The following is a 15,978-nucleotide window of genomic DNA, read 5'->3' on the forward strand; positions in this document are numbered from 1 at the left end:
AGCAGAGACACCTGGGGGGTGCGGGTGGGAGCGATGGGGAGGCCCCCGCTGGCTCTGTCTCTGTTTGCCTAAGAAGCCAGAGGCTGAAGTCCACACGGGGGTGTGGGGCGAGGGCGGCCGGTCGCTACCCGCCCCCCCGTCCTGGAGCCCCAGGCGCCCCTGTCCTTTGCACACTCGCCTTGCGGGCTCCCGGGTGGAGCCGGGTCGCCGGCATGCTGCGGCTGCTGGTGTCCGGCTGCGGCCCGGGCCTGGGGCGCGGCGTGGGCGTGCGGGGGCTGCTCCCTGCCCGCTCCGGGCCCCGCACGCGTCCTGCCACGGGGATCTGCGCCCCGAGCCGCCAGGCCTCCGACGCGCCCCGGAACCAGCCCCCCAGCTCCGAGTTCGTGGCCCGGCCGGTGGGTGTCTGCTCCATGATGCGGTTGCCTGTGCAGAGCTCTCCCGAGGGGCTGGACGCCGCCTTCGTCGGGGTGCCCCTGGACACTGGGACTTCCAACCGGCCCGGGGCCAGGTAAGGCCGGAGGGCCAGGCTGGGGCACACGTGGCCGGGCAGCCCGTCAGTCACCAGGAGCGGAAGGCGCAGGGACAGGCGCCCCTCCCCACCCAGCGCCCTGGGTAAGCTTGAAAGCTGCCGCCGGCCCTAGCAAGCAACCCTGAGGGCCCCTTCCTCCAGTCACCTCGTGTCATCCTGGTAAAGAAGGAGGTTCTGGGACCCGAGCCTTCCCTACTCCTCCATTTGGGGCCTTGCTGGGCTGGCCGCTGTGGGTACCCCACTCCTCCCGCCCTCAGCTGGCTGCCCCTTCCCCAAACCTCTAGGAATCACCTGACTCAAGAAATGCTCAAATTAAGGCAATTTTCCTAAGAGAAAGCTTGAGGAAGTGAAGTGCATTGTCTCATTCTTTAGCATGAGCTCGTTTTTGATTCAGCTCAGCAACATTACCTCTGACCATAAGGTCTGAATTATAGAAGTCACCATATGTTAAGTGTCTACTTTGCATAGATTACTTTGTTTAATTCTTACACCATCAAAAAGTAAATACCATTACTATTATTTTACATTAGGAAGCCGAGGCTCAGAGAGATTAACGGTCTAAGGCCATTTGGTAAATTGGTGGTGGGTGGATTCCAAAGCCTCCGCCTGTATCTCTTCTGTTATAGCCTAGGTCTATGGTTTGCTACTGGGGGTGATTTTTGTCCCCAGGGGACATTCCTCAGTGTTCAGAGATATTTTGGGTTACCGCTGGGGGTGGGGTGGGCTGTCACTGGTATCTAGGGGGTAGAGGTCACAGATGCCACTAGACACCCTACAGTGCAGGAGCCACTGCCTGCCACAAAGAGTCATCTGGCTCCAATGTTGAGAGGCCACAGGTGACAAACCCTTGCGCCTCTACGCTTCTGTGGAAGGCTTACAGGGCAATTCTTCCTCTCCTAGATTTGGACCCCGTCGGATCAGGGAAGAATCAGTGATGCTGCGGACGGTCAATCCCAGCACAGGGGCTGCCCCCTTCCAGTCCCTCATGGTGGCAGACCTGGGCGACGTGAATGTCAACCTCTACAACCTGCAGGACAGCTGCCGGCTGATTCGAGAGGCCTATGAGAACATCGTAGCAGCTGGCTGTGTTCCTCTGACCTTGGGTGAGGACAGCCTGCGAGGGTGAATGTAGTTCTCCGTGGGCCGGGGCTTGGCTACTGGGGCCTTGAATGCAGCTTCTTCCCCAAGACTGGGAGTAAGGAGACAGCTAGAAAGAGAGAACTTTAATTCATTTATTTTAACCCTTGGGGAGAGGATATAGAAAATTTTGGACTAGCCTAACTGACTGGCCTGCATGAGGGTGAGGCACTAGTCTTGGGTGCCAAGAAACTCAATAACGATGATGAATAAAGCAGGGCCCGTATTACTGATTTTTTCCTTCTGGCTCCAGCTCCAGTCTGGCTTGAATGGCACTGTTGCTAGCCTTGTCTTCATTTAAAATTTTGTTTTGTTCATCTTGGAGGTTTTTGCAATGATTTTGATTTTTTTCAATGTTACATTAAAAAAGTATTTATCCTGATTACTAAGCTTTTTGGCACCCCTTTAATTTTGCCCTTGCCTCTTCCCCCTGATGAGTGATATTCAGGCCTGGAGAAGCCTGCCCATGAGGTACAGCTGCGACTTTCCAACTATTTCAAGGACATTGCTTCTCATGACTTAATTTGAGAGGAGAACCAGAAAGGGGTATTTACCTCCTGGTCAGGGTCCAGAATAATCTACAGGGGGCAGCTTTTCCCATCCTCCCTCACCCTGCCCCACTCCCACCAACTTTCTCCTCTGGTTCACAAATAGTTAAAATGACATAGCCTTTTTCTAAATATCCAGCTTCATTTTTTGCCAAACGAGAGGGTCTAGCCTGCATAGCATGGTGGCAAGGAGTGTGGTTTCTGGAGTTTCCTGGTATGGCTGGAGATCTCAGCTCCACTTCCCGCCTGCCTGTTTCTTACTGTGCTGCTTTATGCTTCCTTTTCCTCATCTGTAAAATGGGTATAATGGCACTTCCCTCATTGTATTGTGTGAAGGGCATATACTGCAAGTGCTTATCAAGAGCCTAGCATTGTGTCTGGTCCAGCTGAAGCTTTGATAAATGCTAGCATAGTGTTGTTATTCATACTTCTCAGTAGTAACAATTTTCTAGGTCTGTGCCATTCAGTAGGATAGCCACTAGCCATATAAGGCTATTAAAATTAAAATTAATTAAAGTTAAAATGGAAAAGGTCATTTCCTCATTTGTCCAAGCCACATTTCAGTAGCCATGTGAGGCTGGCTAGTGGCCACCATGTTGGCCAGAGCAGATAATAGGACAAGTCCATCATCAAGGAAAGTTCTATTGGACAGAGCTGTTTGAGACATTTAATTGATCTAATTTCCTCTTTTAAATAACAGTGAAATCTTAAACATCCGGTGGCCATTTTCCCATCACCGAACAAGATCTTGTTTCAGCTATGGTTATAGTTCTTTAGTCTAATTGGCTAAATTTATGTTTGTACTATGAAATACACAGTCCTTGAATCTTACCACATTCCAGATGTTTGTTTCTTTTTTTCTCTGCAGGTGGAGATCATACAATCACATATCCCATATTGCAAGCAGTGGCAAAAAAGTAAGTCCTAAGTTGGCTTTGTACAAGCAAGGTTTTAAAATTCAGGAGCTAGGGAATGAGTTGTTTGCCACTGGCTCAGGTCATTGGAGGTGAGATGAAATTCCCGACTGAGTTGCATCTGTGGATGAAAATTAATGGCAAGCTCCAGGTGTCCCTGTCAGTCACCAGCTGGAGGCCAAGACCATTTATTATGAACACTTCTGGCCCCTCTCTCTCACCCTAGATCTGCTCTGGGAGGCATGTACAGCATTTCCAACTTGCTTCTGTTTTTGGAAGATGAGCCCCTACTGAGATACACAACCCCAGTTAACTTGAGTTTCTGTTTTGCCACGAGGGCCAGATACAAACACTGAGAAGCACAATGGGAGAGCTTGCTGAGGAAAGGCTCTGTTTTCTCCCGAAAGGGTCCCGTTTCTCAGACAATAAACAGATTGCTTTTTGAGTAAAATCCACGCGGGACTGACTAACTTTGGCCAATGTAGTTTGAGAAAGAGCCAGAAGGACTGAGGGGGTTGGCAGCCCCAGAATTTGCATTAGGGAAGGACATACAGGGAACACTCCGATTGGGGTGGGAGGGTACCGGTCTCTTCATGAAGCTCTTTGTCTAGCACTGATTTGGGTGGCTTGTATCTTTGGGGTGGCTGGCAGGGGTTTGTGGAGATCACGGGGAGACAGCTGTGTTAACACTTCTTGGTGCCACAGTTGGAGAAAGGCCTTGAGCACTCCCGGCTTCAGCTGAGCCCAGCTCTGAGCCGCCACCATTCATTCTCGTCCTCCCTGCCCATCTCCCCATCTCTAAGTGAGGCAAGTTTTGCCTGAAACGTAGTGGGTGGCACCCATGATGCACGGCTATTTTCTGAGTTTGTTGTTTCTCTGAGATGCTAAGTGATTTGGTCTTGAAGACAGAACGAGGGTTGAGGTGGGTAATGGAAGGCAGATCTCCCTCTGTGGCTGGGAATTACCAGCAGGTTTTGGGGAGGCCTGGCCCCTGAGCTGCCCTGTCGTCATCAGGCATGGCCCTGTGGGGCTGCTGCACGTGGACGCTCACACGGACACGGCTGACAAGGCCCTAGGAGAGAAGCTCTGTCACGGGACGCCCTTCCGCCGGTGTGTGGACGAGGGGCTCCTGGACTGTAAGCGGGTGGTGCAGATCGGCATCCGGGGCTCTTCCACAACCTTGGATCCCTACAGATACAACCGGAGCCAGGTGACAGACTGAATGCCACCCTCTCTTGTCCGCAGAGTGCCTTTCTCTCCCCTGCTCACCCATGGCAGCTACAGATTCAGAAGGGGCTCTACTAATGTGGTTCAGAGAGGGACTAAGTGGGCATCAGGAGGGTCACGTGGGACCGAGGGTGGTGAGGATGTGAGTTTAGGAGGTGGAGGAGGCTCTGCCTGCCGGGGTGTGAGACAAGCGTAACAAACCGGCCCCTCGGATGGCACTGGCTTCTCTTGGGAAAAGAGTTGAGGGTGTCACTGTCCAAACCCAAGGCGAGTTGACACTTCTTTAGTTCTTATCTTCATAATCCCTTAGGAAATGGCTCTGGGGTTAAAACATACAAGATCCCGAAAGGAAGGAGCAAGCTCCTTTGCTTTTAGAGCATTCAAAGTCCAGGCTTCCAGACTCAGCCAGCCGGGAGATGCCATTGTGGGCTGCCCTGAGGTTTTTACCCTTGCTTTGGCAAGGCTGCTCTCTGATCCCGGCTCCATGGGCCAGCTTCTTTACCAGTCATCATCCCTGCCTGCCTCACGCTGTGTCCCTGTCTGTGAATTGGGGACAACTGTTCTTGCCTTGTGGGGACTGTGGGTCAGATGTGATGTGCACATGGTTTAGCACGGGGGCTGGCATGTGGGAAATGCCGTCAGTGCTGCCCGCGGAAGCCCTGAGCCCCGGCTGTCTCTTTCCTGCCTCCCCAGGGCTTCCGGGTAGTCCTGGCCGAGGACTGCTGGCTCAAGTCGCTGGTGCCGCTGATGGGGGAGGTGAGGCAGCAGCTGGGAGGCGGGCCCCTTTACATCAGCTTTGATATTGACGCCTTGGACCCTGCCTATGCGCCAGGGACAGGGACACCTGAAATTGCGGGTCTCACCCCCAGTCAGGTAAGGAGTCGCCACCGGGGGGTTTGGGGGGGGGTGAGACATTAACTCGCCACTTTCCTGGACTTGTGGTGAGTCTTCAGGACTCGGAATGGGATTTTATAAGTAGATCGTCTAACCTCTGCTGTTCCCAGGTTTTGAAGACGCACTTATTGAGTGACCTTGTCAAGGTTCCTCATTTCTCATCTGGGACATAGCTCCCCTGGTCTCCCTCCAGACCCTCTGTTCATGGGGATAATATTGTGGTCCCTCCTCTTAAGAACACTATGTTTACTTTTGTAGGGTTAAATTTTAAAAGTGCATGAGATTAACAACCTACCAAGGTAATTCAAGAGTTTTAGAAACATCTAAATAATTAACTCCCGTAAGTTCTGCTGAGTAGAATCCCAGGCAGAACTGGAGTGTGATTATGAATAGAAGGTAAACTCCAGGAGGGCAGGGCCTTGTTCCATTCACTACTGCATCACCGGCGCCTAGAACAGCGCCTGACGTGTGAATGGTAGGTACTGAAAGATATTTGTGGAGGAAATGAATGGAGACCGTTTATAGATATTCAATTATATCCTGTGAGAAAGAAAGCTGGGTCTTAACTACCTCTCTCAAAACCATTCTCAGTGTCTATCAGAGATTTCTGAAACACTATCCTCTTCCCTGTTTTCCATCTTTCTGTGGCTTTTCACCTGCAAGAAGGAAACCCTTTCAGACAGCAGTCTCCTACCGCTCCTCCCAGCCTGAACTCTAGTCTCATCTACCTGCTCCAACTTCTCCCATTTTGGTGCCTTTGACTGTGTCTCCCTCTTTCCCAGGATGCCCTTCTACTAGGCTGGTTGGCCGATTCCCTGAGCTAAATGTTTCCACTTTGCGGGAGCCTTCCCACATCTCTCCAGGCTGAGTTACATGCGGGAGACAATTCTGTGCTTGCTTCTCTCGAAGTCCTTAACACGCGACATTGAAACGATTGGTTTGCTCGTCTGTCTCTGTCATCAAACTATGCACCCCTCGGGGTAGGGACTGTGTGCTGGTCACTTGTGTGTCTGCAAATGTGTGGCTTTTGGTGTCAGGGGATGGGTATGTGTCGGGAGAAGCCTGTGGCTGGCTGCTTTTCACTGTAAATGGTTACCACTGCTAATAACTTGGGCTTGGTCTTGGACAGGCTCTGGAGATCATCCGGGGTTCTCAAGGCCTGAATGTGGTGGGTTGTGACCTGGTGGAAGTTGCACCGTTGTACGATCTTTCTGGTGAGAAAATTGAGACCCAAATGCCGCTGCTACTTTAAATTCTATTAATCTAGTTAATAAGTAGAAATGGATGGATACCTTTGTACAGCCTAAGGAACCTGCTGAGCATGTCCTACAGTGAAGAAAATAAACCTATTACTGCACACCTCACAAACATGAGCTAATTAACTCTAACAAAACCCCTGGGAAGTAGCTAAGTATTATTAGCTTTCCTACCAGTCAGCAGAAGAGAAAGAAACCAGCCTGCAATTTAGTGACCAAGGGGCACAGTTCCATTCTTTGATATTTCCTTGAAAACTGAATTCTCAAAGCATAAATAATAAAGTGGGGAGGTTAGTTGGTTTAGGAGAGATCTTCCTAGCAGATGCCACCCTGGTAACTTTCATTTATAAAAGCTTACAGGGTTAGCCTATTTGCCTCCCAGGGTAGATAATAAATATGATCCACATTATTATTATAGTTCATCCTTTGGGAAAATTGTGGTCTCAGAGTAAACATTAAGAAACTTCTGAATTTTAAAAACCTATTTCCAAACGGATGCCGGATGGAGCCAGAGTCCTAGGGAAAGCAGGCCACGGGGGTGTGCAGCCAGAGAGGAGGACAAAAAGCCAGAATACTGAAAAGGAAGTGCAAAGAAAAGAGCACGGAAGGAGTCTGGAAAGGCTCATTTCAGGAGGTGGCCTGTGCAGTATTCATGGTGTTTTACTTCCTTGCAGGAAACACGGCACTCCTGGCGGCTAACCTGCTGTTTGAAATGCTATGTGCTCTCCCCAGAGTGAAAATTGCCTGAGCCTTGTGCTGGTCAAGATGAAACAACAGGTTGTGTCACTGACAAATTCTCAATAATTTATGAGCAAGCAGAGTACTAAAGAGTTCATGTCAATAAAACTTTCTGCTAAAAGTGCCATTGGTGCCTGTAAAATCAGGGCATCTGGTAGAACTCTAATCCAAACAGCTAACATTTCAAAGGAGTTTGGATTAACTTTAAAAAAAAAAAGTAGCTGGACAGCTTTGAATTTTTTCCTTTGATGAAAGATGGTAGAGGATAAAGGGGAAAGGAATGGAGAACTTAGTTCAGGATTATCTAAACAATGGAGAAATAAAATTAGAAAAACATATGAAACAATACTGTATAAACCCTCCATATTTCTATGGTATCTTCCTTTAAATACAGCTCCTTCTACTGAGGAGCTGAGGGCTCCATGTTGGTTTTAGGACAATTCTGCCCATAAATAAAAAGTTTGAGAGAAAATAACATGCAGATCCTAATAAAGATGCTTCCTCTTCAAAAGCCCTGGTGGGTACACAAAATGTCTTCTGAGCCAGACACATCAGTCAGCCCCCAGGGCCCTAAATGAAACTTCCTCTAACCCACTCTCTCAGTTTTGCATTATCTCCTCATCAAGGGGAGGCACCCTCTGGGACAGCAATTCCCGAAATCTGCAGTTGCAATGCACTGACCTTAAGCATGTGTTGAGTTACATGCAGATTGAATTTTGTTGACATTGTATCCGTGATTAAATCATCATCTTGCCATACAAGAGCTACCCCATAATCATCACACATTAAAATAGTTTATTTCTGTTTCCAGTCTGTAAGATTCTCAAAACAAAATAACATCAGCTTCAGTGCCTGTTCACAATACAAACATAAAAAAGACAAGATTCGCCAAATAAATTATTTGTTCCTGTGAGTATCAAAAGTGCAAAATATTCACCTTCTTTTCAGATCTGTCTCCCAAGTATTATCATCCTCCTTGACAAACTGAACAGATAAGATTCAGCAGCTGCCACACTGTATTTACTGTAAAGACAAGGTCAGGTATTTTGGACTTGAACAACATTTCATCTTTAAAGATGCTTTGCATCAGCTTTTAAAGAGTTTTACTTAAAAAAAAAAAAAAAAAAAAGTTTGAGTCTTTGCTTCCAATCCCTGTTTCCAAACAAAGCTAATCACTTAAAACACATTCAGATCCCATTACTTTTTATGTCAGGAAAACATTTCTACTGATGGCAGTTGCAAATTGATTTGAATGATAATAAATAAAAGGGTACAAGTGTGAATAGGCTAGGAATGGTGAGGAAATCAACCTGTTTATTTGAAAACTGAAAACAAATCTTCATGGTCAATAAATGAGGGCAGCAAGACTTTGTAGCTTAATGGAAGTTGGGACAGTCTTGCTCAGTGAAACATTGCTTAGTTGGAGCTGATGACCTCTATGTTAGCCAGATTGTGCAACCAACACTCGAGCAATAAAAAAAATACCTTTGTAGTGGGAGTGCATTATATAAAGACTTGTTTGGGGCTAGTTGCCATTTTCATTCCCATCTGCTAAACACGATGTATAGTCTGTATCAACCAGAAAAGCCCATCTTTAAAAACATCGGCGCTGTTGGTTTCAAGATATTGTACTTGAAGACTAGGAAGTTAACGTAAACCAAAACTGGGTCTTGTATGAGGATTACACACATCAGAAAGAGAAATGGTGGCGTTGGCTGAGCACGACAATGGCTCACGCATTTGAGAGAAGTAAACAGATTTATGGAAATAACATTCAGGAAGAAAGTCTTCAATGGTCAAGAGTAAAGTTCAATTTAAAATAAAGTTCCCTGAGTCCATGAAGAATGAAAAAATATCCCCTCTTGGGGGACAAATCTACCAGTCCCCAAACAGATCATCTGTAGAAGAATTTTTAGACTGAAACATTTTCCTGGAATGTTCTCCATTCTATCACCACTTTCTTTTGCTGGTACAAATGGAAGGTGCAGATATCTGAAGGTGCTTTTTAACAAATTGGGGGAGTTTTTGGTTTTCAGAAATTAAGGTCAGGAATTCCATTAGTACCAGAAATTTAAAATAAAACCTACCACTGATTACCACAATTAAAAACACACACACAAACATACCACTGAACCAAAACATTACTCATAAGCAAGCTGGCTGCCAAAAGGCCCAGGGAATAATTTTGAGGACAAGTGCCAGATGATGCCAGGTGACTCCCTGACCATCTCTAGGTGGGCTGGCTGATGTGATATGTGGCATTCAGAGGATCATCTGGAAGAATGAAGCCTGGCAGTGATTTAGTTCTTAATAAAGCTAGAGATTCCATGAAAATCATAGGAATTCCTGGGTTCAAATAATATATTACTTACCATTGTAGCTCAATATTTAAATTATTCAGGATGTGAATGGTTTAGTTTAAAGCAATTATGAACAAAGAAATACTAACTTAGGAAATGTCCCATCAGTGATTTTCACCCTCCACTTTACAAAAGGGCAATCTGCTCTGACATTTGATAGACCACTCTTTGAAGTTGTTCAGGATCCCTTGGTGGTCCTGCCCTAAGGATAAAAGGTAAACCCTTTACCTGGCTGGTAAGATACAATCTGAGTCCATTATACACTGGAGCTCAGCAAGCTGGGGTGCAGATGATCAGTCTGACCCTGATACTGGTAAAGCAGTTGTAAGCTAAGAGTGAAAACAATTAAGATGAGACATCAAAATACAGGCCAGAAGCTGAGAGTAAGCCTTTTGCAAAATGGGAGTCTAGAGCAAGCCTTGGCTCACTCATCACAAAAGAGGACTCAACTGAAGATACAGCACTTTTGGGGTAACTGTTCAAAATACAATTGTTGATCAATTTTAAGTTCCTTGACACAAAGATATGTCTGTATTTTACTAAAGGGATACCACTGGAGTGAAGAGGTTCCTGGAGCCTGATTCACTGGCAGGTGGGAATAATCTGTCTTCAGTTTAGCATCTACTGGCTCATAGCAGCTTATCTCTATGTTCAGAGAACGAGATTACAAGTTATGGCTCCTAATATCCATATGCTAAAATTGACAGAGGCAGAAAGGCATCTGGAAACATACACAGAAATGGCTTGAAGTCGTTACAGTACTTCTTGCTGCACAGATCCCTCCCTGGCTACGTTTAGTGCTGGGGAGGCAGCTGATGGAACGCTCACAAAGGAATCCGAAAGCTGCGTCACTTCAGTCACTGCCCAGCCCTTCCCTTTCCTCCCTTTTTGGGAAGAATACCAAACTCACATGCAGAACTCCCACTGCTCTCTATCCTTTTAGAACCACAGTTGTCAAACTACTGTAGGGGGGATACTCCCCAAATATACTTTTAGCCACTTACTACCTGAAAAACCATTACTTATAAAAATGCTTGGAACTAGGGCTTCTTTCAAGATGCAAGGCCTAGGAAGCTGCTGTGGATTGTTCCAGTGTTAGAGCATGCACCAGGGCAGAAGCACAGCAGGGGCAAGGGTGGGGCATGGAGGAAGGGGCCGGGGGGTAAATGACCCCACCTGCACAATGGGCTCATGGGGTGCCGTCCAGGTGCTGCTGCGGGTTGAGCCCTGTGTTTCTCCAACATAAGAGACAGGACAGGGGCCTGTACTCCGAGCACATGATGGGGACAAAGGAAGAGAGAATGAGTAGTCTATTTTAAATAGTGTGGCATTCAAATTAAGGAAAAAAAAAATCAAAAAACAGAGACAGACATTTTGATCCAGGGAATTCAAACTTGCGGTGTTTTTCACTCCTAGGTTAGAACAGGAAAAAGGAAAGGTTCTTCTAGCCATTGTTCTAGAAAAGGAATCTAAAATCTATATTCTGTTCATTGTGATAGTTTGAATCCTGAAAATACCTGTTCACAGGGGCATATTAAAAAGTCTGAAGAGTTCAGCTCTCTTCTGAAATCCTTTCAGTCTAGCTCAGGCCATGATGGGATATAAAACCTCTGCAGGGAGCCTTCCAACAGGCGTTCCATCCATAAGGACAACTTGCTCAGTTTCCCTTTGATGGGCCTGGATCCAAGGCCACAGGAAGATTTCCCTCGAGATTCACCCAGGTGGAGGGAAGAGTCAAGATCACCACACGACCCCATGGCTTCCTCCTCTTCGATTGTTTTTTGGGGCTTGAAGAGGCAAAAGTATTTCTTGTGGCCATTCAGAGCCAGGACGTAACCAGTGTAGTCACGTTCCATGAAATGCTTGTCATACTGGTTTGGGATTGGGGCTGCATCTTGAGCGAATTCTAACAGGTATTCTAGCCACTCTCTGTGTTTATCCAGACTCAGGAAGGAGAAGTGTAGGCAGCTGCTCCTGCAGGAAGAACAAAATGGGGATCAAGGGTATTTCCCAACACATTTAATTGCAGGGAACATAAGCACCCGAGTCAGACTTCAAATAATAGGAAAAGGCTTTGAATTGGATGGGGCCTGGGTACAGAAAAAAGGAATAATTTTTGTGGAAGCCAGAGGGCCAGCTGCAACACTCCACTCATCCATTCCCCTCTCCCTTGCTGGGTGTAACTTATGTCACTCTCAGTGTCTGGCTTCTGGAAAATTCATGGCTAGAGAATAGTCAGTTTTCTGAAAGGGCTCGGGGAGTAAGACAGAGTTCAATCTTTTGTGTTCACAACCAAAAGAACATGGGAAAAAGGTCCCGTCATGATGGCTCAGACTTCTGGGTTGGAAAGCTGACAGCCTATGTCTCACTGCAATGGTAAAGCATCTCACGGTCAAAAAGGAAAGAACATTGTTTTCCTCCAGGCCCCTCCTAAACCTAATGTGCATCCTCTCTCCCTCCCTTTCTCTGTGACACACACACATGCACGCACGCATGCACACGCTTACCCAGTGAATGTGTAGACCTCCAGAGCAAATTTCTGCAGCAGGCTGGTCTTGGTGGCATTGGACAGGATGAGGACCACATTCATGTGGCCTGGCCTCAGGCGCACCAAGTTACTGGTATAGGTCACATCTGTGAGTTCGGTTACCTCCACAAAGCCTTTTTTGGGAATCTTGCTGTGGAGAAATATTGAGGAGTAAAGATGTTATCGGGATAGGGGAATGCCATTACTTTTAAAAGGAACAGGTGGAAGCAAAGGCTATGTTCTAACCAGACTAGATATGCTACTTCGTATTCTTGAGCCCGATATATTGGCAGGATGGGGATGACCCTGACTTTGTAACCGCTGGCCTACAAAGAGCCTGTCTGATCTGCTTCTCAGTTGCTGAAGAAGGAACTTTGGGCAGAAGGAAGAGGCTACTGTTACTCGGTCTGCCTTTTTTACCCTAGGGAGGTCCTGGCTCCTTGCCATTGCGTGTGTGCTCATCCATCATGTTCATCGCCACACTTATGGAGACACATCATTCTCTGCTTCCGGCTCACCTACCACCTCTCTGACAGGCTTCTTTGTTTTCTGCTTTCATTATTAAATCTGAGCTTGAGAAAGAGAAGTTACCCAATAGAAGATAAGTAGGTGCAGTATCTAAATGCCTACAGAGTCTTAGGAAAAACTCATCAGCCAGTGACTTTTCTCTATACCCACATCCAACACATAAGGTGGTGAACCAGAATTTACATATATATATGATAAACTCCAATACTGTTTTACTAGACTACACAGCCTGTGGGTCTGGTGCTGACGGGGAAGTGAGTTTGGTGTTTTGTTAGTTAGAGAAACATCCCCTCTGGCCACACCACCTGTTGTTTTCTTTGCTGAAGCTCGGCTCAGTCTTCCCAGCCTTCTCGTGGACTTCTTCTTTATCTGGAGGGTTTGACTCTCGCTCATCATTTGAGTCACTAAAGTAGACAAAAAAGGTTTATGAAAAAAGAAGGCAAAGAATCATGGGGTACTGGAACTTACTCTTCCAAAATCATGCTGAGAATCATTCTTTCATACCTGAAAGCCTGCACAATGACAGTGCCGAAGAGGATGAAGAGGGCAGAGAAGATCAGGGACAGAAGAGGCATCATCTCCCGCCTGGAACAAGTTAAGAGATTTTGGTCAGCTCTAGAAGGGTTGTTGTGATGGTCAATTAGTGATTTTAGGTTTCTTCTTTCTTGCTCAAAGAAAAAAAAAATCTCAAACTCAAAATTCATGCCAATAAAAATGTTCTAATTTCATACAAATAAGAGTTATTATTATTTTTTGGGGGTGGGTGGAGTACTGGTGGAGGGGAAAGTAGACATTGCTTCTCGGTGTTGTAATTCATAGGTTAGTCTACAAGTTGGACCTTTGTAGCTCAGTGACAATAGGCTGTGCTTAGTAAATTCTGCAGAAGGAAACAAGAAAACAGATAATAAAGGATTTAAGTTGTAAACATGGAAGAACATTTTAGTGTCAAGAGTAGCATAATGACTTAAAAAGGCTGTGAAATTATTTCCTCATTGTACTGTTTTGTTTCTGGCCAGAATAATTATAGATGTGGCCCAGAGGGGTGGGAATAGAGAGACAAAAAAGACCTTCCAAGATTTCCTCTAGGACTGGAGTTCTAAAATCTCATTCATCCACAAACATCCCTTGTAGGACTGGGCCAGGTGCCGAGTCACAGTCATGGTGTGTGAGACGTGGTTCTGTCCTCTGGGAACTCTCACTCTTATGGGGTGCGAGTGGGACATCCCTTCTGAGGAATTCATTTGTACATCAATGCTCGGAATTCTATGTGTGCCAGGCCCTGTGCTGAAGGGGACAGCCTGGGCTCTGGTGCCAGGAAGAGCAGCCAGTGGCGATCCTTCCCCAATCAGTGGGAAAGGACCAGCTGGCAGATATAAAAAAAGTGATGTTACTGAAAGGAAGAAGAAAGGGGAAAAGTTGAAAATGTCTAAACATTCTTCCAACTTGCCTATATCTAGTATATACTGAAGTCAAAGAAGGATGGACTATTTCCAAAAGACAAACAGTGTTAATAGCATTAACCCAGAAAAAGGCAGTCACCCCAGCAATAACCCTACCAGTTGTTGTGAAACACACTATCCCAGCAGTCTGAGACGTATTCAGAAGCAGAGTAGAGCCACCGAAGGAGAAAAACCTACACAGGGAGAAGATGGATGATGGTCAGGACTGAACCCCACAGGGATGACAGTGCTCTTGCTCCCAAGTAAGCCAGACACTTCCCTCTGCCCAGCCCGGTCACTGGGGAGACACAAGCCCCCCCCACCCCCAACACAGGGCTGCTGCTGCATCTCCACTCTTAGCAAAATTCCTGTCACTGCGCTGGGAGTCTGGAGGCCCGCGTGGCTGCCCATTCTTCCTGGGCCACAGTGCTTACGGGCGCGAGTTCATCAGTCAGGTCGGGAAGCACGGCTTCAGAGGACAGAAGAGCCGGATCTTTCCGCAGCTGGTCGAGGTAACCTAACAAGATGAATTTATCACTCTCGCTCCCAGTCCAGGGATCTTCCAGCGTTTTATAAACCACCCTTCCTGCTGTGTTACGCCTTTCTAAGATAGATACCTGCAACAAAAAGAGAGAAAAACCATTTACAAGTCTCAAAAAGATGATAACTTACCCCCCACTCCAGAAGATGGAAAAAAGGGTCTAGTTTAGTCAGCAATAAGCTCAAACACAAATATTGATGAATCTAAAATATCTGCAAAATATTTAAAATTTTCTGACACAGATATTATTTTTATGGTGATTTCCAAAGTCTCTGTTAAAAGTTAAAGCTTGGGGCCCCATCCCAATCAAGATGGTGGAATGAGACACTTCAAGGATCTACCCCCACTCCCCTCACCACAGAAACAACCAGTAAGAACTGGCAGAACATTTTTCTCAAAGCTCCAGAAAACAATGAAAAGGATTGCAGTAATAGAGTGAGCACTGGCTCAAAAAAAAGGCCACTTAGAAGCAGGAGGACCTCGTGGTGCCCGGCTGGCCCCTCCCCGACTCCTCTCAGGCACAGAGCTGGCTGGTGCTCCCAGTGCAGATCCCTGGTCCTGGTTCTGGAGGGAGACTAGCCCCTGTGCACATACCAGAGCATGCATATTTGGCCCAATCTGTCTGGTGATGGCCTGAGGGACCTGCCATTCCAGAACCTGCCCTGAGTGCAGAAGGTGGCTCACCGAGCACCCTTGCAGAACGCTGTGGGAAAGCAGTCAAGTCATGCTGCCTGGGGCGAGGGATTGCTGGCTGTAGGACATATCAGGCTGTAGGACATGCAGTGCAATGCCCCAGACTGTGGGGAATCTGTTTCCTAGGAAGAGGGGACGACATTCAGAACCATGTAAATGGGGGAATTCCCAGGGCCTCACATATATGCCTAAGACAGGACACATGCCCAGAAAGGATCAGGGAGGCCCCTATCCTTATGGCACAGATAAGCCCTGAATAAGAGCACTTGCACAGGTTAATCTGTAAAGATTTGGAAAAGTGTTTTCTTTCTCCTCCTTCTTCTTTTCTTTCTTTCTTTTTTTTTTTTTTTGGTTAGTTCCTGGCAATCAAGGAAAGCTCTGTCATAACACTAGATGGATACAATCTTAAGAAACAGATGCTTCAGAGTCTAAATTGCAGCGACAACATATCATTAAACTATTGAAAAGTCCAGGTTTTAACAAAAGATTACAAAACACAGAAAGAAACAGGATGTGATGGCCCAAGCAAAAGAGGAGACTATAGCATTAGAAACCACCGATGAGGAGGATGAAAGCTGGGACATAACAGACACAGACTTTAAAAAAAATGTTCCTAAGTATGCTCAAAGAACTAAAGAAACATATGG

General features: G+C 46.5%; 2 protein-coding genes across 7 annotated transcripts in view; one reads left to right on the forward strand and one right to left on the reverse strand.

Annotated features, from left to right (window-relative positions):
- The first annotated feature begins 212 nt into the window (after nt 1-212).
- AGMAT (agmatinase) lies at nt 213-8,372 on the forward strand. The gene is made up of 7 exons (XM_037828456.1): nt 213-508; nt 1,430-1,632; nt 3,083-3,131; nt 4,143-4,338; nt 5,049-5,228; nt 6,379-6,463; nt 7,180-8,372. Exons 1-7 carry the CDS (start codon nt 213-215, stop codon nt 7,251-7,253), a joined length of 1,083 nt encoding a protein of 360 aa, XP_037684384.1. The 3' UTR covers nt 7,254-8,372.
- Nucleotides 8,019-15,978, reverse strand: part of DNAJC16 (DnaJ heat shock protein family (Hsp40) member C16) — a 37,979-nt gene continuing 30,019 nt past the window's right edge. For all 6 annotated transcript variants that reach the window (XM_037828447.1, XM_037828444.1, XM_037828446.1 and 3 more), the window contains 6 exons: nt 14,532-14,714; nt 14,215-14,291; nt 13,163-13,243; nt 12,964-13,062; nt 12,111-12,281; nt 8,019-11,577 (listed from right to left, as the gene is read on the reverse strand). In XM_037828447.1, coding sequence (XP_037684375.1) covers nt 11,178-11,577; nt 12,111-12,281; nt 12,964-13,062; nt 13,163-13,243; nt 14,215-14,291; nt 14,532-14,714 — 1,011 coding nt within the window. In that variant the 3' untranslated portion in view covers nt 8,019-11,177. The remainder of the gene's footprint in view (nt 11,578-12,110; nt 12,282-12,963; nt 13,063-13,162; nt 13,244-14,214; nt 14,292-14,531; nt 14,715-15,978) is intronic.

This window comes from Choloepus didactylus, chromosome 2 (genome assembly GCF_015220235.1).
Source record: "Choloepus didactylus isolate mChoDid1 chromosome 2, mChoDid1.pri, whole genome shotgun sequence".
NCBI classification, from domain to species: Eukaryota; Metazoa; Chordata; class Mammalia; order Pilosa; family Megalonychidae; genus Choloepus; species Choloepus didactylus.